The sequence below is a fragment of the Lissotriton helveticus genome, chromosome 2_1 (assembly GCF_964261635.1).
Source record: "Lissotriton helveticus chromosome 2_1, aLisHel1.1, whole genome shotgun sequence".
NCBI lineage: Eukaryota > Metazoa > Chordata > Amphibia > Caudata > Salamandridae > Lissotriton > Lissotriton helveticus.
The window spans coordinates 1,152,491,969-1,152,516,145 of record NC_136059.1 but is presented as its reverse complement, the minus strand read 5'-3'; the positions used below and the strand labels follow the sequence as shown (position 1 = coordinate 1,152,516,145).

At 42.0% G+C, this 24,177-nt stretch overlaps 1 protein-coding gene across 2 annotated transcripts in view; it reads right to left on the bottom strand.

Moving 5' to 3' along the window:
* The window catches only part of LOC144818511 (prostaglandin reductase 1-like), a 1,303,604-nt gene that overhangs the window by 139,132 nt on the left and 1,140,295 nt on the right, over window positions 1-24,177 (bottom strand). For both annotated transcript variants that reach the window (XM_078675999.1, XM_078675998.1), the window contains 2 exons: window positions 20,714-20,869; window positions 5,015-5,120 (listed from right to left, as the gene is read on the bottom strand). In XM_078675999.1, coding sequence (XP_078532125.1) covers window positions 5,015-5,120; window positions 20,714-20,869 — 262 coding nt within the window. The remainder of the gene's footprint in view (window positions 1-5,014; window positions 5,121-20,713; window positions 20,870-24,177) is intronic.

The window sequence follows — 24,177 nt, the reverse complement described above, 5'->3', positions numbered from 1 at the left end:
TGGCAATTCGATCCCAAAAGATAAAAGGTAATATCTCGGGCGCTGCAAACGGAGTGTACGCATTTACCTTCCAGACCCCCAACTGACGCTTAACAAGTCTCCATAACGTATAAGCTGCTTTAAGAATTTAAAATTTTGATTTTTTGAAGTAGCTAGGTTCTACTATTTTAACCAAACAACCCTTAATCGCCTCACCCAACCCGAATTCATAAATTGAAGGAGCATGGCAGGGCAGAATTCCGGCCCTATCCCCCACTACCAGCGGGCTAATGAATTGCAACACGGCTGCCAGATAATAAAACATAAAATAGGGTATCCCCCTAACCACCACGATCTTTCGTCAGCACCATCTTTTTATATGCGCTTCTTTGCCTCTGATATCCCCACAAAAATCTAGAGGAAAACTGTGATTATGGATTTCTGCCAGGACAAAGGTGCATTCGCCTTCTGTGCTTCCAAAAAAACTAGCATAAGTTCTTCCTTCAGAGCCTGCCGAAAGATCCTAAAAAACTTGAGGGAGATGCCATCAGGGCCCAGCGCCTTGCCAACCGCCAATGATAATAAAGCTGCCTCCACTTCTTCCCAAGTGATGTCTGAATTTAATTCTTCAGTATGATCAGGTGTTAATGTGGAAGTTTCGATACCAGTGCTAAAATCCGTTCCACTATCTTCAACACCACATGTAATTTCTTCCATATATAGCTTACTGTAAAATTTACACAAAACCTCTGCAGGTTTGTCATGAGTTTGCCCTGACTCATCCTGAATAATGTCTATCCTTTTATCAACCTCTTTCTGATGTAGCCTTTTATCCAGTATACGGCTCGAATTGTCTCCCACCTCATAAATCTCTGATCTGTATACTGCAGTTTGTGCGGCTAGCTTTGTGGCAAAGTTCTGATACAGCCTCGACTTTTGAGCGGCTAAGTCACTAAAAATTTGATCAGTGCCCTGACCGCAACTAAGTGCCACCATAAGTCGAGTTTCTATCTCACGAAGTTTCTTCGTCTCAGCCACTAGCACTTCACGTATTTTTTGTTGTTTATTGATTGAGTAGCTTAATGTTTCTCCCCATACCCCTGACTTAAAAACATCCCGCACCACATGAGCGGAAGCGGATCCGCGATTAATTCTAAAGAATTCTACTATCCATTTCCCCATTTGTTCGACATAGAGTGGATCAACTAATAGTTTACGCTCAAAAGTCCAGGCCCTCAAAGGAGTGCTGAAGCTAATATCTAGTTCTAAAGTAATAGGATTATGATCAGAAATTATTTTAGGGAGGATATCGAACCTATCATTATTGACATATCCGGCAGTAAAATAATCTAAGCGTACAAGTTTTTGATGAGGAGCAGAGTAAAAGGTGCTCCCTGGAGCTCCCATTCCTTTCACATACCCTACATCAGCTAACCCAAACTCTTTAATAACTCCTCTGGTGGCATTGAAAACTTTGTTTATCTTCCCTTCATAGATGTAGTCACTGGTTATGTCCACCTTCCCTTCCAACTGGAGATTAAAATCTCCACATAAGATTAAGGGTGATGGCCAGGCCGCAAGTTCCATACTGAGCTGATTCATCATATCTGGGTCATCTAAGTTAGGGCCATAAATTGAGCAGATGGTCCAAGAAAGGCCTTCCAAGCACAACTCAATAATCACCCAACGACCGAAAGAATCTTCTTTTACCTGCTTACATGTCCCCCAACCCTATCTTTTCAAAACAGTCACACCTCTTTTTGTTGTGCCTTGACGTGTACATCCCACTAATTCCATACCTAGATCTTTAAGCCTGCGCCTGGTATTCCATGCAATGTGGGTCTCCTGTACACACAGTAGGTCCACCCTCATGGAAATAAGAATTTGGGCCATTATCCCTCTTTTTTTTCTATCATTCAACCCACAGATATTCCAGGAACAGACTGTAAATTTGCCCATGCTCACAATAAGGGTGCTTTACAACAACTGAAACATGATACCTCGCTGCATTACTTCTTAACAAAACTAAAACAGGATTTACAATTTTAGAATCTGTATTTACCAAGCGTTGGCTGCTATTTATAATCAAAAGCAAATCTCTACTATTCCATGCCCCACTAACCACCCCTCCCACCCGAACCTTCCTACCCCGAAAACCACCCTCACCCACCCATAAACCCTCCCAAATGAGGCAAAGGGACTGGATAGTCCCCATTAGCGATGGAGAGAAAGGCTGGATGCCCTTCACCTGTCAGCCCTGTCCCCCTGGCATAGAAAGAATGAGAACGCAATAAGAATGTATCTATACAACAATCAAAACTCATGTCACCGCATTAAATTGTACCTAGAAAATCCTTAGCGAAATCTTTAGCGGAAATCTCAGACACAAAGAATTGCATTTTCTCCTTATAAATAAGTTTAAGCTTGGAGGGATTAAGTAGGTATGCCTGTGCTCCTTTAGCTTGAAACAGTGGTGTAAGTTGCCGCAAATGCCATCTCTGCAGTACCGTGGCCTGGCAGTAATCTAGATGTACAAAAAATTCAACGCCCTTCCCCTTTCTCTTGCGGTCTGGCCTTGATAGATCATATAAAGCTTCCCGTGACAAAAATTATTTAAACAAATCAATATAGCTCTGGGTTTCCCATCAGACGCCCTAGTACCATTCCGCTGATGAAAGGGGAATTGGTGCACTCTCTGTAGTTCAACTTCCCATTTACATTGGGTCAGTTCAGGGAAGGCTTCTGAGAACAACTCAATGATAAATGTACGAATGTCACATCCTTCAACCCCTTCCGGGATACCCAGGACTCGCAAATTGTTTCTCCTGGATCGGTTCTCAAGATCAATTAGCTTCCAATTACTATCTTCCCGAACAGCATTCAGGGAATAGACATCCGTTTTCTGCTGCACCATTTCATCTTCGATTCAGGAGATTCTGCCTTACGCCTCCCCGATCCTAGCAGACATCTCATTGCAGGTCTTGATAACTCGGCGCACCATGTTTTGAAGCTTACGAACCGCCCCTTGCATCCGCAAGCCTTCTGCTTTTGTCTCCTCATGGTGCGACATAATGGCTTGGCTTAAGGGTGATGGCCAGGCCACAAGTTCCATACTGAGCTGATTCATCATATCTGAGTCATCTAAGTTAGGGCCATAAATTGAGCAGATGGACCAATAAAGGCCTTCCAAGCACAACTCAATAATCACCCATTTGGAACTAAATCTTACATACAGAGACATGGCTTCATGGGGTGCTTTTGGGTGTTAAAACTAAAAATAGTTGGGTATAGGTGTTTTCAGTCGGGTATGCTGAGATGTCTGTTGGATTTCTCCAGGAATGTTTAAATGCGCACAGACATAAAGGCACACACACACACTCTCTCTCTCTGTTTTGAAAGTCCTCAAAAATGTTACATATTACAAAATGTGTTTTCTCTCTTAGCACTTCTACCAATCTACATTCCTCTGCCTCCACTGCCCCTTAGGCCCCTCCCATGAACGCTGCTTGGCGTATAATGTTTTTTAACATTATATGCCTGCCTGATTGTTGGAAAATCTGTAGCTCACACCCCCAAGCTTACTGACCAAGCTACGCTCCTGCTTACAAATGTATGTTTCCAAATTAGAAAACATTTTTCACTTGGAGCAGCCCTACCCAATACGCATGACCAAGACCATATTTTTGGTGGAGGGGGAGAGGTTCCTCCCCTTTCTTACCATAAAAAACAATTCACTTACCTGTAAAAGTTTTCTAAATGCCCACAGGCTTGCAAGGCTTAGGGCCCGATTATGATGTGGTTAGGAAAGCATTCCCACCTATGGCGTGATTGCAATTTGGTTAGGTAGGCCTCCTAACAGCAATTGCTCCATCCGAATCGGATCAGGAATGTGTCTTCCCGACTGAGGGCCTGATTATGATGCGGTTAGGAACATGAGCTCCCAGTGAAGTCAATGGGAGTCCCACCAAATCCTATCTGGAAGCCTCTGGATGCATTGTACTTGGTTGGTTGGACTCTCCCGAGTTGAGTGGGTCGGAAACCATTTCCAAACCAATTCATTTGGGAAGATTTCTGAACTGCCTTGTAATCGGGCCCTATGAGTGTTCACCGATATTTGCTGTATCAATCCCCGCCCATAAATGTCCACAACTCATCCCTGTAAAGAAGATGTACTTATGCTGGTATAATTCTATGCATGAGCAAATCCATCGTAATCGCAAATTCATTTTTTGTGACTAAGAAAATTGAACTGGTCCTCCAAAATTGCTTCTATCTGCATATCTGTGTCACACACATGTGCAAATGTTTTGTTAATCAGCATCACGACTGCAGCTGAAAAAATGGGACTGAATTTGCTTTTGATTTTCCAATTTATATTGTACTAACATTCGATTTATAAAATATACAGTATGCTCTAAACAACAACAATCTTTCCCGTACAAGGATACATTTACTTGAGAAGCATGAACAACTCATCATGTAATAACTTTTTTTAAATAGTGCTTCTTACTGTAAAGCTGCCATTGTAAGCACCATATATGGGAGATGTTCCCATTACCAACCACAGAAGTGTGGAAATTTCATGTAGACATTCTGGGATTAATATTAATGACCTGTAAATCACCACATTTCATGCTATGAGCATCCAAACCACTGTGCCTTCCTACATCTGTAAAGGTATTTCACATTTCAATCACCTATCAAAACCAATCTCCACCCTACACCCAGCTGCTATCTCAGTGGTTCTTTTCTAAACTTTGAGCATTTTATGAAATATTTAACAGCCTGGTGGTAGCACACTGTCCCCACCCAACGATTACATATTCCCCCTAAGGTAATTTTAAGGGTGACAACTCCTCACTACCAAACACCGACATGCCACTTTATCTCTCTTTCTCATCTGTGCATACAACCTTCAAATTAGCAGTCCAAATTTACTTAAGGAACGATTTTGAAAAGTATGCAACAAAAAACTCAAAAAATACTAAATAAAATCATACCTTCTACTCAAAACTTTGTAGGGTTTGCACAATACCTCTTTGAGGTGATGGGCCATTGTATACAGATATTGCTCCGCATACCGCAATCCTCCCATATTTCTTCATTTGAAGCAAAGCAATGCCTGAGAATTCTCCTCCTACCTAAGTGGAGGGTCAAAAAAATACTAGACTGATAAGCCAAAAAATAAACATTTACTGGGTATTACATTAGATTAATGCAAATCGCCGGTACATTCTTTACTTTAAATTTTTGATGGAGTTTTGTGCATCCAGAGAACTTTACAAAGAAATACAAAAAATACAGATAAGTCTTGCATTATAAATTAAGGTTGCAAATTAATAGGACTGCTGGCAGTGGTGGCTTGCTCATTATGGTGCTCAGCCATTGCTGTGCCACTTTTTCCGATTGTCAGTCTGAAACTCGTAAGCTGTCCACAAGCCAGTTTTCTCTACTATTGCCTGTTAACTTTATGTTTGTCTTTGACAATGTACAGAGCTCCGCTGCCATACATACATACATACATACACACATACATACATAGTTTCAGATATCCCAGTTTTGAAGTAATTTCTTATTTTCTTTACTCTTGATGACAGTTTCTTGATCATGAAGGAGATAATGCCTTTTGCAACTTTAATTTCTTATCTAGCTTTTTTAAGGCCCATTCTGCATGGTGTGTAGTGCAATAGTTCAAAGAGTATGAGAAAAAGGCAAGGGGATTCTGTTCTCCAGGGTGTATCAAGTGTTAATTTGTTTTTGAAACTTCAACCTTCTAGTGACATGTACTAAGATAGTACGTGATGAAAAAGGCATTACTATTCAGCATTTTGCTACTCATTCAGTCCATAGGGATTGCCCTATACCTTAACCCACAAAATTGAAAAATATACACCTAGCCTCCTGAAATCCACCAACGCCACCCTCTGAAAATAACCCTCCCAACAAAATCCAAATATGAAAGCAAATACCTGGCCTCCTGCCACCCAGCCACATCGCTATCTGAATTATCACCCTTTGGCCAAACTGAAATGTAAATACCTGGCCTACTGTCACCCAGCCCACCAGTCACGGTGGGTCTGTGCCCTCCCTGCACAAAGTATCCAACACTGTGCTAAGACTGATTCTGTGAGATCCTCTTATCAGCACTGGTTGATTTCTCCTGTCAGCGCAGGTCTGCAGTGGCCCATGCTGAGTGTAGGTAGTTGGTAAAAGCACATTACCACTTGCATTCTCAATCTTTGTGTGGGTCTGTGGGGATCCATAAGAGGTGTAAGAAGGCAGAAGAGACAACCACTAACCTTCGGCTGCTGTACTCTGGTCTTTGGAGACACAGGTGAAGAGGCTGAACAAACGGTAAGCAAGTGGTAGACCTTGAGACATCATAACACTAGGGAACCAGTTTGGTTACTGTTAGACAGGACATCCTTGGTGTGGTATTCCCCCAAACCTTTTGCCTTCACCCCTTCAGTTTTGCGGAATTTGTCTCTGTTTGCTTTAGGTCTCTGTTGTATTCTCTGCACTTATGTTTTATGTATCCCTTTAAGTCCAACATTCCATTTTCCCTGATGTCATTTACTCCTTTGTTCTGTCCTGTCAGTTAGCTCCTGCTTTCTGATGGGAACACCAGCTTTTCTCTATGGTGCTTAATAAATAAGAGTTAAGCCTTACATCTGCCTGCTGACTACATTTACAACACATGGCGATGATGAACAGAAGGAGCTAAACAACCATAGAGGGAGAAGAACTCCACTGGTGAAAAGAACCACGCAAATTTTTTTTTTTTTTTTGAAGAAACAGAGAAAAGAACTTTGAAGAACCATACTAACAGAGACAAATTGCTATCCCAGGAAACATTTGAGCCTGAAGCCTGCATCAATTTACGTTTTCATTACTGAAGTGAAGCCTGCAAGTTTCCTAACTGACCGGTGAGTTGGAGAGATTGTCGTGTGCCTGCTAGTGACTTTCCTTAACGTTAATCTAAAAGGCTACACCCAGCCAAAGAACCGCCACGTTTGTGAAAGCAGCACTCTTAAAAGAAAGAGAAACTCCTTAGATTTAATCGGGATGTAAACGCGACTTCTTGAGCAGAAACTGAACGATTTGTGCAAAAGAAAAACGGAATGACTTGTGTGCATACTATGTGACCCAAAATTTTGACTTTCGTTGTACCCAACCCGTTGATCCCAACAGTGTTGCATCTTTCAAATCGACGCACGAGCACACCAGCACATCGAGTGGAGATACGCGTTGCATCTTTCAAACAGGCACACGAGCACACTCCTCGAGAAACGCTCACCGTTCGATGTTCAACCATTGTCTTTCTTCCACTGAGCCGCGTCAACAAGGGAGCAGGAAGTGATGTGCCTGCAGTGACGCGACTGGAACGGCAACGTGCCAGCAGTGACGCGACCACGCAGCGTCCATCTTGGATTACCGCGTATCCTAGCAACGGATATCGCAAGGCGAGATTGTTCGGTGAAACAATTTACCGAATAGTTAGATAACCCCAAGCAGTTTACCCAGTAGTTAGAACTGGTTAAAGCAAGACGGACATCAGGCAGAGGGAACGAGGCGTGCGTGCCCCATCAACAAAAAAAAAATAAAGGGTGAGAGCATCATTTAAAGATCGTTTTTTTTTTTAACGAGACTGTAAGCAATGCACAAAAAAAAAAAAAAAAAGAATAACGAAGCACTCTTTTAGTATATGTTAGGAGGTGACATTTTTTTTATCCAGTTTGACCACCTCTCCATTCCCAAAAAAAAATGGAGAATCTAAATATTATTGCACCTCCTTTGTTCCTACAAGCCACAGGAGATCCACCCATTGAGTGGGATGAATGGATAGATATTTTTGAGAACTACATCGAGGCGCTAGATGGGAAAGATTTTAGTGCAGTTAGGAAGAAAGCCCTCTTGTTAAGTACTTTGGGCAAGGAGGGTCAACATTCTTTTAAATATCTTCCTGTGGCAGTCAACCAAGATGGTAGGGCGATAACTAATGTATACACAGAAGCTAAAGCTCGGATGAAAAAACAATATGCAAAAGAAGTAAATATTGTGATGGCGCGGCACAAATTTTACACCCAACCCCAAAGGAATGAAGAGTCTGTGGACCAGTTTGTAGCTAGGCTACGTGAGTTATCGATAAAATGTTGTTTTGGTGAAATAAGAGATGAAATGATAAGAGACCAGCTAATAGTACAGTGTCGAAACAAAAAGATGCAGGAAAAATTGTGGGCAGCAAAAAACCCAACTCTACAAATGGCCATTGATATAGCAAAAGTAGTTGAGGAATCGAATGCATGCATGAAAGAGATGGAAAAGAAAGATAACGCAAAAGGCAATGCTCAAGGTAATGATGTTTCATGTGTTGATCATGATGAAGTTGCTGTTGTGAACAAGAGGAGTGTGGACCTAGGAGGAGGTAGCCAGAAAAGATTTAACAATGCATTTTCAGGTAATGACAAGAACAGATTCCAAGGAAGAATGTGCAGTAGATGTGGGAGTACTTTTCACAACTCGGACTTTAGGAGATGCTTTGCAATAGACAAAATGTGTAGGAAATGTGGGCGGAAAGGACACTTTTCAAAAATGTGTAGAAGTACAAACGTTGACACGGTTGCTGTCGTCGAAAACAAGGATGAAGTAAGAGACTCCATTAGTGTTGAGGGTGCAAACAAAATATTGTGTTTAGGTGGAGACGGTGCGAATGAGGGTGAACATGGTAGGAGATTCAGACCAAAAGCATTGTTTCTTATTGATAAAATCGAGGTTCAACTAATGGTTGACCCTGGGTCTTTATGGACCATAATTCCCAAGGATATGTTCCTGGCAAATTGGAAGGATGCGCACTTGTCTGCTAGTGACATTAATGCCTGTGGTTTTCAGGGTGAAAGCATAGATGTGATTGGGTTCATGGTGTGTGTAATAACATTCAAGGATCGTTCAGCTGAAGGGAAGGTGTATGTAGCTAAGTCTGGTCCTGCAATTTTAGGATGGGGGCAACAGTATGACCTTGGGATAATAATAAATCCCAGAGCAGCACAACAAGTGATGGTGGTAGACAGCATAACCACTGATTCGATAGTAGAAGGGATGAATGGCTTGTTTGAGGAACATATAGGAGAGTTAAGGGGCTATGTGCATAAGATCGTGTTGAGGGACGATGCCACACCTATGCAACACAAAGTCAGAAAGGTTCCATTCATTGCACGTGAGGAAGTGAAAAAGATGTTAGAGGAAATGCTAGTCCAGGGTGTAATAGAGCAGATCGAAACATCACCTTGGATTTCCCCTGTAGTTATTACAACCAAATCTGATGGAAAATTTCGTTTTTGTGTGGACCTTCGCACCCTGAACCAAAACATTGTGGTGGACAACTTTCCCTTACCGAACATCAATGAGTTGGTTCTGACATTAAAAGGGGGGAAGTACTTTTCCAAGTTAGACCTTCGTAGCGCCTATCATCAAATAAGACTACACCAAGACTCCAAAGCACTTACGGCGTTCATAACAACCGAAGGAATATATCAATTCACACGAATGCCTTTTGGTCTCGCCTCTGCTGCTGGAGTGTTCCAAAGGATGATGGGTGTTGTACTAAAAGGTGTGCCCAATGTTGTGTATTTTCAGGACGATGTTCTGATATTTGGAGCGACCATTGAAGAGCACAATGTGATCCTGAAAACCGTTTTAGAAAGGATGGAACAGGCAGGTTTGACTCTAAAGAAAGAGAAATGCAAATTTGCAGTGGAGGAGGTTGAATACCTGGGGTATACATTGTCTGTGGATGGAGTAAAACCTAAAAGAGACTTATTAGACTCCATTAGAAATGCACCTTCTCCGTGCGATAAGGACCAGTTGAGGTCTTTTCTCGGCCTCATCGAGTACTATGCCAAGTTTGTAAGGGATTTTGCAGAGAAAACCGAGAAGATCAAAGTGCTGTTAAGGAGTGGATGTAAGTTTGTATGGGGTGTAGAACAAGATGAGTGCTTCAAAAGAATCAAGGTGGAAATTTGCGAGGCGGGCATTTTGACACCGTTTGATACCAACCGTAAGTCAGTCCTGACAGTGGATGCAAGTGCTGTGGGTGTTGGTGCGGTCCTTGCTCAAGTACACGATTCTGGTCTCAAAACTGTTGCATTTGCCTCAAGGACACTCACTACAGCTGAAAGGAACTACTCTATAATCGAGCGTGAGGCTGTGGCTGCGGCATGGGGTTGCGAGTATTATAGAATGTACCTGTGGGGGTTCAAATTCACATTATTGACAGATCACAAACCCCTGGTTAAAATACTTTCGCCTGGTGGCGCTGGCAAAGGCTCTGCCAGGTTAGCTAGACTCGCTGCCAGGATCCAGGAGTATTTGTACACTGTAGAATACATTCCCGGTTGGAAGAATGGCCAAGCGGATGGACTCTCTAGACTTCCACTACCTTGGGAGAGGGTAGACAAGTTAGGGGTTGAATCTCTCAATTCAGAGGGTTCTGTTGCCGCTGTAGAAGAAGTTGTCGATATGTGTGCTGGGGCAATCAGTAGAAGTTTGTGGAATTCTTCAATGGCCAAAGATGTGGTATTGTGTGAAGTCAAAGATTTAATAGCGAAGGGACCAAGGAGAGAGAGTTGTCTATCTCCTGCACTTCGTCCTTATTTGAAGGTTCTGGACCAATTGTCTATCTTGGACAATGAGGGATTCATGATTTTAATGGATGACAAATTCATTCCTCCACAAGATGTGCGATTTACTTTGTTTAAGCTGGGTCACGAGGGTCATTTGGGACAGTCCCTTACCAAGAGGAGAATTAGAGACAATTTTTGGTGGCCCGGGATGGACTCAGAAATCTCACAGTGGGTGGAGAGATGTACGGAGTGTTTGGAAAGTGAAAAGAGACTTAAGGTGGGTAGTCATACTGGTTGTGGCTCAATAGCTGATCCCAAGTGCCCGTGGCACACCATATGTCTCGACTTCATTGGCCCTTTTCACCAGTTGAATCAGGACATGAGGTTTGGGTTGGTGGTAGTTGACGTCTCTTCCAAGTGGTTAGTAGTCAAATTCATGAGGGAGATCACCACGAGCAGCACTATAGCCATGTTGGGTGAGATCTTTAGAGAGGAAGGTTTCCCCACAAGGATCATTACTGACAATGGGACACAACTCACCTCCCTGGAAATGGCTAATTTCTTGGGAAAGAGTGGCATTATTCACTCTAGGACCTCACTTTACAACCCCCAGGGAAATGGCATAGTGGAGAGGGCCAACCGAATGGTTAAAGGTGCCATTCAAATGGCAGTTTCTTCCCGCATGGATGTGAAGAGTTTAGTTAATGACCTGGTGTGGGCCTACAGGACTACAGAAAATGGGGTGACTGGTTTAGTCCCGTTTTCTGTCATGAGGGGACGTCCTGCGGGTACTAAACTAGTGGCTGCTTGGATGAAAGAACTCATGAACGCTGATCCTCCTGCTGGTCATGGTGAGCCTGACACTGTTTGCGAATCAGATGGCGCGTGTAAATTCGCTGTGAATGATTGGGTTAAGGTCAAACCAGGTCGTGTGGGTGTTGGACTGACGAAGTTCAGGGGCCCATTTAAGATCAAGTCTGTGCACAAGAGGTTTGTTACCTTATTTAACGGGGAGAGTTGGAACTTGAGGCGTGTGGCTCTGTATAAGAAAGCCGAGCGAGAACCGGTGGGGATCAGAGAGCCCAGAGAACAGGCCAATGAGATTAGCGCAAGTAGAATGCAGAGAGTGAGAAGACCTCCAGTTCATCTACGTGACTTTGTTTGCAAGTAAGGTCTCTCTCTGCAACGAAGGGCATGGTCTTATAATGTTTTTGTTTGACTTACTTTCGTTTTTTTTATTGTTTCTCCATATGAAGGGAAGAGGATATGTTGTATTCTCTGCACTTATGTTTTATGTATCCCTTTAAGTCCAACATTCCATTTTCCCTGATGTCATTTACTCCTTTGTTCTGTCCTGTCAGTTAGCTCCTGCTTTCTGATGGGAACACCAGCTTTTCTCTATGGTGCTTAATAAATAAGAGTTAAGCCTTACATCTGCCTGCTGACTTCATTTACAACAGTCTCCATACACTTTACCACTGCTGACCAGTGCTAAAGCGCTTGTGCTTTCTCCTTCAAACATAGTAAAGATGGACTACACCTAGCTGGCACAATTATTTACTACATGTACCCAGGGCCTCTAAATTAGATGCTACTAGTGTGCCTTCTGCACTCACTGTGCCACCCACTAAAGTAGCACTTTAAAACATGTCTCAGCCTGCCACTGTAGCCTGTAGGGTAGTTTTAAACTGTAATTTCAACCCGGCAAAATAAAGCTTTTGCCAGGCCTAATTCTTACATTTTAATGCTTATATGTAACACCTCAGGTAGGTCCTAAAGGTTCATAGGGCAGGGTGCATAGTATTTTAAAAGTAGGACATGTGTACCTACGTTTTACATGTCCTCCTGGTTGAAAAACAAATCCTAAAGTAGTTGTTTTACTGTTGTAAAGCATATCTCCCACATTGACTAGCACTGAGTTACCTTATTTCATTTAATAGGTGCTAACTTTTGGTTGGGTGCTGATAAAGATATGCTATTTACACTGAAACTGTTATACAGTTCCTACTAATCTAGTCTGACAATCTATTGAGAAAAACAAAACTTTATAATACAGAGACTGAGTTTTCTTGTATAATCAGTAAATGTTCTGTTTGGCTAGCTCACAGTACTGCATTTAAACTCCTAAACATGCAGAGATGTAGATGGTGTCTGTAAACAGAACCCAACTCTCAGATTCCCAAGGAAATCATGGTAACAGATCTCACCCTTTCATTTGTCACTCTTGCATGCCCAAAGTCCTAATAAAGAAAATATATAATATTGCATTTACAACTGTTTATTGAAAAGCTCTAATCTTTGTAAGTAAAACATGAACTATGATTGTAAGAAATATAAGACACATTATTGTAATAAGCATTATTAGAATAGTTAAAAACAAACAATTCAACCATGGTAATTGTTCATAATGTTGCTAAAGTTACTCCTATTTATTACTAGCATCTATGCTAAAGAGAGCATTTCGGGAGTGCCCATCTGCTAGGCCTATTGGAATGATGTAATCCCATACCTTGGTAGTGTATGTCAGAAATCCAGGCTCAGTGCATCCACAAATGCACTTCTGACTTAATATTCAGCTATTTTCCTTCTTAAGATTAAGTCTGGAGAGAGCAGTACTGCATCTTGCAGCAGTGTTCCGTGATGACTACGGCGGAAGTTAACCTCTCACCAACTTCAGCATGGATGTGATTTAAATAACAAAATGACAAGCTTATCATTCTGTGACAAAAATGACGAACAGCGTCATAATTAGACTGAAGCCGAAAGTTCTCTTTACAAGCACAGAAAATAAAACAATGCCTCATGTTCTAAATTTGTGCGATCCTGAAACTAAATGTGTAGACTACAGGGTGATTAAATCCATCAAAAATAAATGTGTGCAAGGGTCTTTCTCACAATAGGAAAACATGTGTAAACCACCATAGAAAATAAGGCTAAGTCAAACAAAAAACTAAAATAGAGAATAATTGCAAACTGCATAACTAAATGAATTGTAATTTAAAATCACCTCTAATGGTGAATTCAGATTTTAAGTTTCATTTCTGAAAATGCCACTCTTAGAAATAGAAAGTTGCAATTTATTTGTCCCAAATATCTGTGCCTTCTACCAGTGTACTAGGTCACATGACTGTGAATAGCTCTGCTGCTGGGTTTGTGTATTACTTCCAGACAGTGGCATATTGGGGGTTTAGGTGAGGAAATGATGGGCCATCCAGACAGGAAAAATGGAAAGGGGTTATACCAAACCCACTACCACTTCAGAGGACTTTGCCTCCTGCACACACCAAAGAACCTGACATCAGACTTGCCCTGCCTTTTGTCAACCCCAGATTGGAGTCTTGACATAGGAAGCGGAAGACATTTTCTGTCAGGACTGGCTGTAGCGGCGCCTACTTCACATGTACCCAGACTACATCTCCCATGACGCCTGGAGTGGAGGAGGTACTTGAGGCAAGGTCGCGCATCGGCCGATGCACGTAATTCCGGAAATGAAGCCTTTCTCACTCTCGCTGTGGAGAGAGCGGTCTGCTGGAGGGAAGAAGGATTTCGTCTTCTTCATTGAATAGGGGTGTGCAACTGGAGAGCTCCGGTTCTTGGGCTCAGGTAATTCGGTGGCTAGTCGAATTCAGACCTAGGCGGCGCGTTCCCAAAGCAGAATGTTGTGGTGATTGAAACCACACATTGCCGTGTTTGGCGGGCGTGTTTTGGGATCTTAACCTTTGTCTTGACTATTTTCATACTGGAACACGGTGGTGACAGGAACCATAAGTTGCAGTGCAAGTAGATATTTAAAGGCTTGAACAGTTCTTCCTTGTCGGAACGCTATGGTGTCAGGAACCACGCATTGCTGTGTTATTGGATATTCAAAGTGCGAACATTCTTTCAGAGCGGAATGCGGTGGTATACAACCGCGCATTGCTGTGTCTTCGGATTACGCTTGTACAGCGCATATATACTTTTCATTTTGGATTGAGTTGTTTTCGGAAGGAAGGGACTTCACTTTTCATTGACCTCATTTTGGGATTACGTTGAGAGGTTTCTTCACGACAAATCATTGGAACTTACGAATCATTTGAGAGAGCCTTGTTTTGATGATGGTATTTGTGGGTTATGCATGACGATTATTCCTTTATCTGCTGTGCTCATGGATTCACTGATTATGTAAATTCTCTATTTACAGACAGAAGGCAAGGCTTGAGAAATATTCCCGGGGTTCCTACTGAGTTGAGGAATGCGGTCTGGTTAAATAAGGTATGGGAAGGGTTTGGTGAGACCATATGGGAGTAGTGTTTACTTGCTCTGTTTATATCTTTGTCTTTTATTATTACAGGTTCTTTTCCCTTGCGATCCCTTCCCCTTCCTTTCCCTTGCCTGATCACTTGAACACTCTGTGCTTTATATCAGGGGTGTTGGTGATATCAGGAGGTGGACCCTTACTTGCGGCAACTGGATCCTACGGAGCATATCCTGATATTTCCAGAGTCAAATGTGTGGGAAGGACAGGGAGTACCCCACACAAAGGTTAGCACCAGATATAAATACTGGACCTCCAGATTCACTCATCAGAACACTCCACCTGTATAAGTTACATTGGAATGGAAGGACAGCCCTTCTGACAGAGGACTGGCCTTCTGCTTGAAGGACTGCCTTGCTGTTTGAGAAGGAAGAATGGACTAGCTTGCCCTCATACTAAGCTACCCAGAGTGACTTCAAGAATAAATTGACTGACCTCCGGTGTGAGCTACAAGGACACAACAAGTTTTAGAGGCCTCCCGCAATTACCCAGCTGACCTGCTACAACTGGACCTACCTGGAACTGGACCTCCCAGAGCCCTGATGGTGGCCCCTGTTGGAGTGAGTTCCTGTTCTTCGAACTTTGGCTGGCATTTGAGGTTACTCCTCCTGAAAAAAACAGGTGAAAATCCCGAAGTTTGGGCTGCTCGCAACTGTGAATTGGCCTGCTTGTGCCAAGACTCTGCTGCCAGTGAGGATTGCCATGTGAATCTGTGGTGAAACCTGCTCCTTGCTCTTGACGACCACCAATGCATGATCTTCTCATTGTGTACAGTGCCTACAGTCCATGAAGACAACCAACACGAAGCTAAAACAATGACCGTCCTCCATGGCCGACCAGCAATTCATGCTACAGCGATGACCATCCACAATACTCAACCTGCTCTTTGTTTCTTTCACAAACCCGAACAGAATTCTTTGTGCCGGACTTGGAAGGTAACTTTTTCATGAGACTTACCCGGTCACTGCATCCAACTCACGCTCTATTGCAGTTGGCCTGAAATTGTGACTTTTCCCAAGTCTACCATGCCCGGATGACCATGAGTGGCTCCTTGCGCTTCTAGGCGCTAATCTCACTAATAACTTTAAATTTAAATATTTCCTTTTCAACTGATTAAATGTTTTGTTTGGGTACCATTTTATTGGTTTCATTACATTAGCACGCATGGATTTACAATGCATGCCTTTACCATGCATCAACTACAATGTATGCCATTACCACACATTGCCTTTACCACACAAACCTTTACCATACATATACCTTTTACCAAGCATACTTGTACAATGTAAGGCAATTGAAACCCTTACTTATAATATATTTATATGCTACGGACACCAATATCATTATACACCTTGCAGATAAGGGTGGAGGGATTTAGTTCTCTTCAGCAGGAACTTGTACATTGAGGAGGCCATACCATACGCCAACTCAACAACAGAAGATTCTACATTCCCAGCAGTAAGGAGTCATATGCCAATGGCGTCACTGACATCTGGAGCAAACTCACGCACTGTAAGGACAGGAGTATATTTGAGTTGGAGGAATACTGTTTCTTAATAAAGGATTACCCCAAAGTACAGTTACTTTATTTCCTCCCTAAGGTCCACAAGAACCACTTCAAGCCCAAGGGGAGATCCATTGTGTCCTCCAGGGGTAGCACCCTGGAGAACGTATCCAAATACAGGAACTATTTTCTGAGGGAATTTGCCACAGGCCTCACCTCCTACGTGAGAGAAACCAAAGACTTTCTGGGTCAACTAGAAGACAATTACTGGGATGATGATTATATACTTTTGCCATTTGATCAATTCATTATATCCCATTATAGACCATGAAGAGGGCATCCAAGTAAGTAAACATTTTCTGCGGGCTAAATCATCGAGAACCATACTCATACCTGTAGATGATAAGACACTGCCTCTCCAATAACATCTTATTCTTCAATGGTTGCTTGTATAGACAAATCCTTGGTACCGCTATGGGAACATGTTTTGCTCCCAGTTTTGACAACCTCTTTCTTGGGCGGTGGGAAGAAGGCATTTTCAATTACCCTGATGGTTTCCCTGAATTTGAAGTGGTTGTCATAAGGTTGAGCTACATCAGCGACCTGTTCATCATATGCAACGGTACCGAGGAGGAAGCCATACAGTTCGTTGACAAACTCAATGTCAAGAAGCAGTACCTGGAATTCCTTATTCCGCGGGGACGAACAGCTGATGATGTTCATTTGCAGATACTTTCCCAGCTCCCTAACACCTCTAACCCAGAGAACTCTGGACTCAGAGATGAGAAGGAAAGGGGAATTGGGAAAAAAAACAAGAGAGACTGCCACACTGGTGTCTTCACCTCGATTCTTCAGAAAAGGGGTGGTTCACCTAATATGATAAACAGAGATTACTACAGTTCTAATTTTCAAAAAGCAATAAAAGGGGGGCTCTATATCTAAACTTTACCTGAATGAGTGTGGGACTTAGCCTCTCTCATTACTGGATGAGTAACTACACTTATGATATAGGGTATAGTATTAGGTTAAAACAAAATCATAATCTGCAAAAAAAGAGCAACCACCTTAGTTGTCTTGGTGTAAGAGTTCGGGCAGATTTCAAGAATTGCAAATTACGATGATCCGTAAAGACGGTGATTACATGTTTTGCTCCAAACAAATAATGTCGCCACTCTTGAAACGCATCTTTAACAGCCAATAATTCCTTATCAGCGATGGAATAGTTGACCTCAGCAGCTGATAATTTCTGAGAATGATAAGCGACCGGATCGAGTTGACCAGTGTTCTTCTGTCGTTGTGAAAGGATTCCTCCAATGGCCGAATTGGACGCATCAGCTTTCACATACAATGGTTCATTTAGATCGGGATGCTGCAGAATCGGAGTTGTGATGAAGGTTTCCTTTAATAGTAGAAAGGCTTCCTCAGTTTCTTTTCCCCAAACAAACTTTTCATTCTTTTTGAGCAATCGTGTGATAGGGCTCACTTTCTCTGAAAAATGTTGAATAAATCGCCAATAGAAATTAGCAAAGCCTAAAAAGCTTTGTATTTCCTTGATGGATTTAGGAGCTGGCCAATCCTTGATTGCCTTCAGCTTTGAGTCATCCATGGAAACTCCTTCTGGAGAGAGTATAAAACCCAAAAACTGTACCTTGGTGGGATGAAAAACAAATTTTTCTAACTTGACAAACAATTGGTTTTCCAAAAAGCGTTCCAGAATGACTCGTACATGATGAACATTTTCTTCAAGACACTTGGAAAAAATGAGAATGTTGTCAATATAAACGACGGCAAAATGATCCAAATACTCTCGTAAAATGTAATTCACAAAGTGCTAAAAAGCAGCCAGGGTGTTGAACACCAGCCAAATGGCATGACTTGGTATTCGAAGAGTCCGAACCTAGTTCGAAATGCAGTCTTCCATTCGTCTCCTTCTGCCATGCGAACCAGATGGTAGGCCCCTCTCAAATCCAATTTGGTATAAATATGAGCATCCTTGACTTGATCTAGCAGTTCAGAAATGAGTGGTAGCGGGTATCGATTTTTCTTTGTGACTAGGTTTAATGCTCGATAATCAGTACAAGACCACAGACTTCCATCCTTCTTAGGGATAAAAAAAAGAGGAGAGGAGACAGGGGACTGAGACGGTCGAATGAAACCACTGGCTAGATTTTGATCCAGATATTCCTTTAAATGCTGGTTCTCGGACTCTGATAAAGCTTAGATACGACAACATGGTAGAGAGGCTCCCGACTACAGATCAATTTTGCAGTCATAATCTCGATGAGGGGTACGTTTCGGTGCTTCTCTTTCATTGAACATTGATTTTAAATCTTGATACTCTTCTGGAATTTCTGGAACTTCCACGGTACAGATCATCTGGGGTTGATCTGTCAGACAAGATGACAGAGACAGCTACTTTTCTTTAGGAAGTGAATGAAAACAATGTTCTAAACAGTAATCCGAACACAATTCTACAGATTGTTTAGCCCAATCAATCCTTGGGTTATGTTCTGTGAGCCAGGGCAACCATAAAATTAACTGAAACTGTGGGGCATCAATTAAATTAAAACGTATGTAACTTCTATGTTCTCCTGGGCCCATCACAGTAATCACTTCAGCAATTGAGGAAAGGTTGGTACCATCCACTGCTCGAACCGGTTCAGGTTTCAGTTTTTTTACAAACTGAATACCCAAGGACTTTGCAAACTGGATGTCACAAAAATTTCCAGTTGCCCCAGAGTCTATCATGACAGAAACCTCCTCCATTCTAGCATCTCCAAAGGAAATCTGACAGTGTGATTTAAAATTTACTACCACACAATCCCCCCTTGATGGTTTTCTCAGAGTTCCCCACCCACCCCACCCTTTTCCCTTCTCGCCATTATAAGTCTCAAAAAAGATTTCCCCTGTGTGATTATTAATGCAATGACATGCTTCAGACATCAATTGTTCAGTAAATTGCTTTTGGTTCCCCTTTAGCTCAGATACATTTGCCAGGTTAATCACATAGGGGCAAGCTGCTGGAGGAAGGGTTAATCTTGTGTACAGTCCCAGTTGACTCTTGTGCAGCTAAATGTCCTCCTCCTGCCCTTATCTTGGGGATTATAGAGTCCGGGCCACCGTAATTTGTTGACCTTGGTGCGTGGGAGTTGTTGGAGGTAGATTGATGTGGCAGACAATTTGTTATCCGAGGTGTCTGATGGGGTGAGCTTGTCTGGTCCTACTGCGCCGCGTGAGGAGTATGCCTCAAAGAATGGCCTTTACTCCAGTCACCTCCACCGTCCTTCTGTGAATTATTAGGTCTTCTTGGGGGACTCAATGGACGGCATGAATGTTAAGTGTTGAAAAAGTCGGTGCCTGATCAGTCAAATTACCCCATACAATCCCACCCCTTATTGCAGTAAGTAGAGCTAAATGTGACTCAATGTTAGAGAGTCTCTCCAGGAGGGGTTGCAAGAAGATAGTGTTCTAATTTTAAAGAGATGGTAAAAATAGCATCAGTAGCTCTAGATGATGGCTGAGTAGACTTGGTTGGTTTGCCGCCTCCTTTTTTCTTCTTGGTGGGGGGCTCTGCCGAGGGGGGTGAAATACTGGGCAATACAGAGTTCAACGAAATTTGGTACTTTGAGTGGGTAACTAATGTACTGGCAATGGGCTCTGAGGGATTTGAGGGGTCTTTAGCAACCGCAGGTTGGTATTCCATGGTTAAATGCTAATTGCTGGGAACCAAATCCCCCGTGGAGAGCCTGCGCTCATTAATTTGTATTTCCTTATCCAGTGCATACAAAGCCCATAGAAGGAAAGAGTCCAAGGTGCATTTAGACTCACCTCCATGTGTTGGGGGGTTAGTTTCCGTTTCCCCAACTGTGAGGGATGCTCTTGCTCTGGCTTTTCCTGGGGGTGCTGAAACTCCCACATTAGAGGGGGGGGGGCAGCCTCCTCTGGGCATTGATGGTCCAAAGTTGCGCTCTTAAGGGCGTGAATAAGGTGCAGGGGCTGTAGGGAATTAAAGTCCCTATCGGTGACTCGGGTGTCTGCACAGCTTTCCCCACAGCAAAAAAGAGCGTGGGCGGTTAAATCTCATACACACGAAGACTAGAAGTCAGTCTCCTAGTTTGTCAATCAACAATACCATATTGTAAAAGTCATGGTGAGATATCGTATAATTAATCCATCTATCTATCTATCTATCTATCTATCTATCTATCTATCTATCTATCTATCTATCTATCTATCTATCTATCTATCTATCTATCTATCTATCTATCATTGATAAATGTGCACATTGGTTTTTGCTTCTTCATTACGTGAACTTACGTTATCAAAATAGCAATCATAGCCACTTGGTGAGGCCTTCTTCAGAGCTTCTTCCAGGGAAGGAACTGTTTTGTAGTTGAAGACTTCATCAAAGCCAATTTCCTTCAAATAGGAAACCTTGTCATCCGATCCAGTGCAACCAACAACCTTGCAGCCCTTAGAGGAAAAGGAGCAATGGACATAATTAAAGTAACTTTTCTCATTCAGAGAACACTCTTCCAAATAACTTGAATGGACATTGACACTTCCATACCGTGTAAAATACTTCAACATCTTTATTCAAATTCAGTAAATGCCATTAACGGTATAAATAAATGGAAGAACAGAGTGGGACTACATTGACAGACATTTACTTTTTAACTTCCATCCAGCTAAAAATTACCATTTATCGTGATGGGAATATTCCCAATATTTTCTTAGGCCAAAGATATGGGCGAGATTGCATTACCTGCCTGGGTGTTGTTAACATGTATAGGTGCTACTTAGCACAATAATACACACCCTGAGGTGTGCTTTCGTGCTTTATCCTTGCTGCTTTGCATCATCGGGAATAAATGTTTGTATTTTGTATAGTTTGACAAAAATCAAACATTCATTTTTACTGCTGAAAAATAAATGACGTCATGAATATCACCAACATACTATTTTGCTCCATTCCCTTTTGCTGTACAGAATTTTGTTTTAAAGCAGTAAAACCGAAAAGTGACTTATCTGTAATCCTAGTTCTCCAGCATAAGTATTTTCTCAGAATTCATAAATGACAGGATCGTTTTGTGTACTTACTGGTATGATGCCCAGAAGACTTTCAACAATACTTTTTTAAATCTGAGATGCACAGAAAAATTCGGAAAATATGCCTTTATGAGGGAACTCTTTCTGTCCTTTTTTCTACATTTCAAAGCAGACAATTGGTCAAAGAATTGTATTGAAAAGAGTAAGCAGTTCCTGAATGAATGAGACAGTGCAGAGGGAGGAGGATAGGAGGGTTGATACCCTGATCCTATGGTGGAGACAGGGTGTCTCCCAATCTGGGCAATAGGACACTCACACACCCAGGCTGGGTGTCATGCTCCCCAGAGGACGGTGTAGGCCCTGGACGTATCAGCAACTGCTGAACTGAGGCTAAAAAATATAGCTTGGTTCCTCCACCATTGACTCAAAGGAGCAAGTCATTCGCCCAAATTGGGTTGGTCTACATAAATTAAGATACCTCCCTGTTAAGTTTTATTTGTTGGGCCCACAATACGATGCTATTAGTGATCTAACCAAAGTGTAGGTAGAACAGAGAGAATTGGTCCTGAGAAATTGCCACGTGATCATTTTGACACACCAGGCAAGGAACACGTCGACTACAAATCCTTAGCCACTATTGGACATTATTGCTGAAGTGGTCATCACTATCTGATTTTAGGTGGGACCAGTGGGCTCACCTGATTAAAATGTTTCTCTGAAGCACCATTGGATACCCCGTTTTGATACCCTCTCTCACACTTTTACCGCACATTTGCACATACACATCTACACCTCTCTGCCCTTTTCCTGCACTGCACTAAACGGATTGGGATAAAAAGATCTCTGGTAAAGAGCCCCTCATAGGGTGCTTGTCAAGCATTGCAGTGCCGGCCTGTATGATGAAGCATGACACCCAGCGTGGGTGTGTGAGGGCCCTATTTCCCAAATTGGGAGACACCCAATACAGCGATACAGCGATGTGGCTGTTTTACTAGTGATTTTTTTAAAATAGCACACATTCCAACTGCTCCATTGTGTTTTACAGTATTATTGTTTGTGAGACAAGAATAAATCACAACCTAACCAAGCACTCAAATCACAGGAAGGTACAATGTTACAATATCACCAAAACACTTTATAACAGCAATTTAAAAAAACTGTCAGAACATAAATCCACATTTAATGACACTTTGCCTCATGGTGCGATGTTTGGAAGCAAAATTTGATTTACGGTTTAACTGACCAATGACATTTTTGAAACCGAGTTAAGGCTGGAGCCTGTTGGCCGAAATCTTCTTTATGTATAAATATTTGGTAATAATTTTTTGGGGAAATAGAGATAATTCTGTCTCAAAGGACAGGCCTAAAAAGACTGCCTGAAAAAGAGACAGATTAAATTAAAAATAACAATAGGTTTGGGGCATTTTATTATAGCATGTGGAGTGCTGAGATCACGTCAGGCTGGCAAGTATGTCTAGTAAAGACTAAACAACCATAAAGCAAATTTTACCACTTTCGCATTAATAAAAGCAAGAAGGCAGTCAGCATGTAATAATACACTTCTCGTCATGATGGGTATTATGAAAAAAACATTTCAGTTTTGCCATCCACATTTCTTGATTTACACAATGAGGCACTGCGAAGGGCAAACTCATTTCACTGATGAGGCTTTGGTTTTGCTCCTCCTAAAAGCCCAATAGGTGCCTCTTGCAACTGTTGCCCATCATGACAGTCAAATACTTGCTAAAGCAATCATCAGGAGGTTGCCACCTCTATGCCAAGCCTCATGCACCCTTATTAGACTCACTTAATTCACATGTTTTACACTTTAACTTGTCTTGCAGTCACAAAGCCTGTGATTTTTTGAATCACATGAATTGCAATCACTAAACAAATTAGTGTACTTGGCCCCAAGATAGTGCATGTGTAATTAGTGCATATCATAAAAGGCCATCTACCAACTTTATATAAGACATCAAGAAAATGTATTCACAGTATTTCAATAGTGTCAGTCTCTGAAGACTGAAGAGGGTGAGGTAAGTTGGTTTTCCCAATGAAGGCTTGAAGCTGAGTAAATAACAGTTTTTACCAATATCTCCCCCAGAAATGATTACAGTCAGATGGGTCGATTGTTATTTGTCTCCTCTGACGAAAGGCCTACATTTTTTTAACGGAGGTTTTATTATAGCCTATTTCCATGAACAGTGCCCTGAGTAAGAGAACAGTTAAAGAGTGAAGTGTGATTTTCAGATGAAGCTAAACTTCCGTTAAATACATCAGGATATTGTGGCTCTACTCGGGAGGAACATGAATTTTCAGGCATCTGTCCCTTCCTATGTTAGGGAAATAGGAGATTAATTTTTCCCCTTTAAAATCTAATATCTTCCATTTTTGTGGGGAAAAAGTCAGAGAGATTGAGATGGTGGCAGAGAGAGACTAGAAGTCCCCGTAGCAGACAGCTCTTCGTGTACTCGAGATAATTCTGTTTGCTTATTCTGGGCATTTAATAAGCGCTGATTGTAATAGTCATATTTTGCTTTATATGTTTATTTTTTATAGCAAGAGTAGAGATATAGTTTGCTTTGCATCCTTTGTATATTTTAGTCTCCACTGCATTTCATCCCTTCTGGTCTCAAACATAGTACTGCTAGCCTCAGAGTAATTTATGAATTTTATTAGAAGAGTGATTGATGTCACAATTAATCATTTTTTAAGGACATAAGGGGTCAACA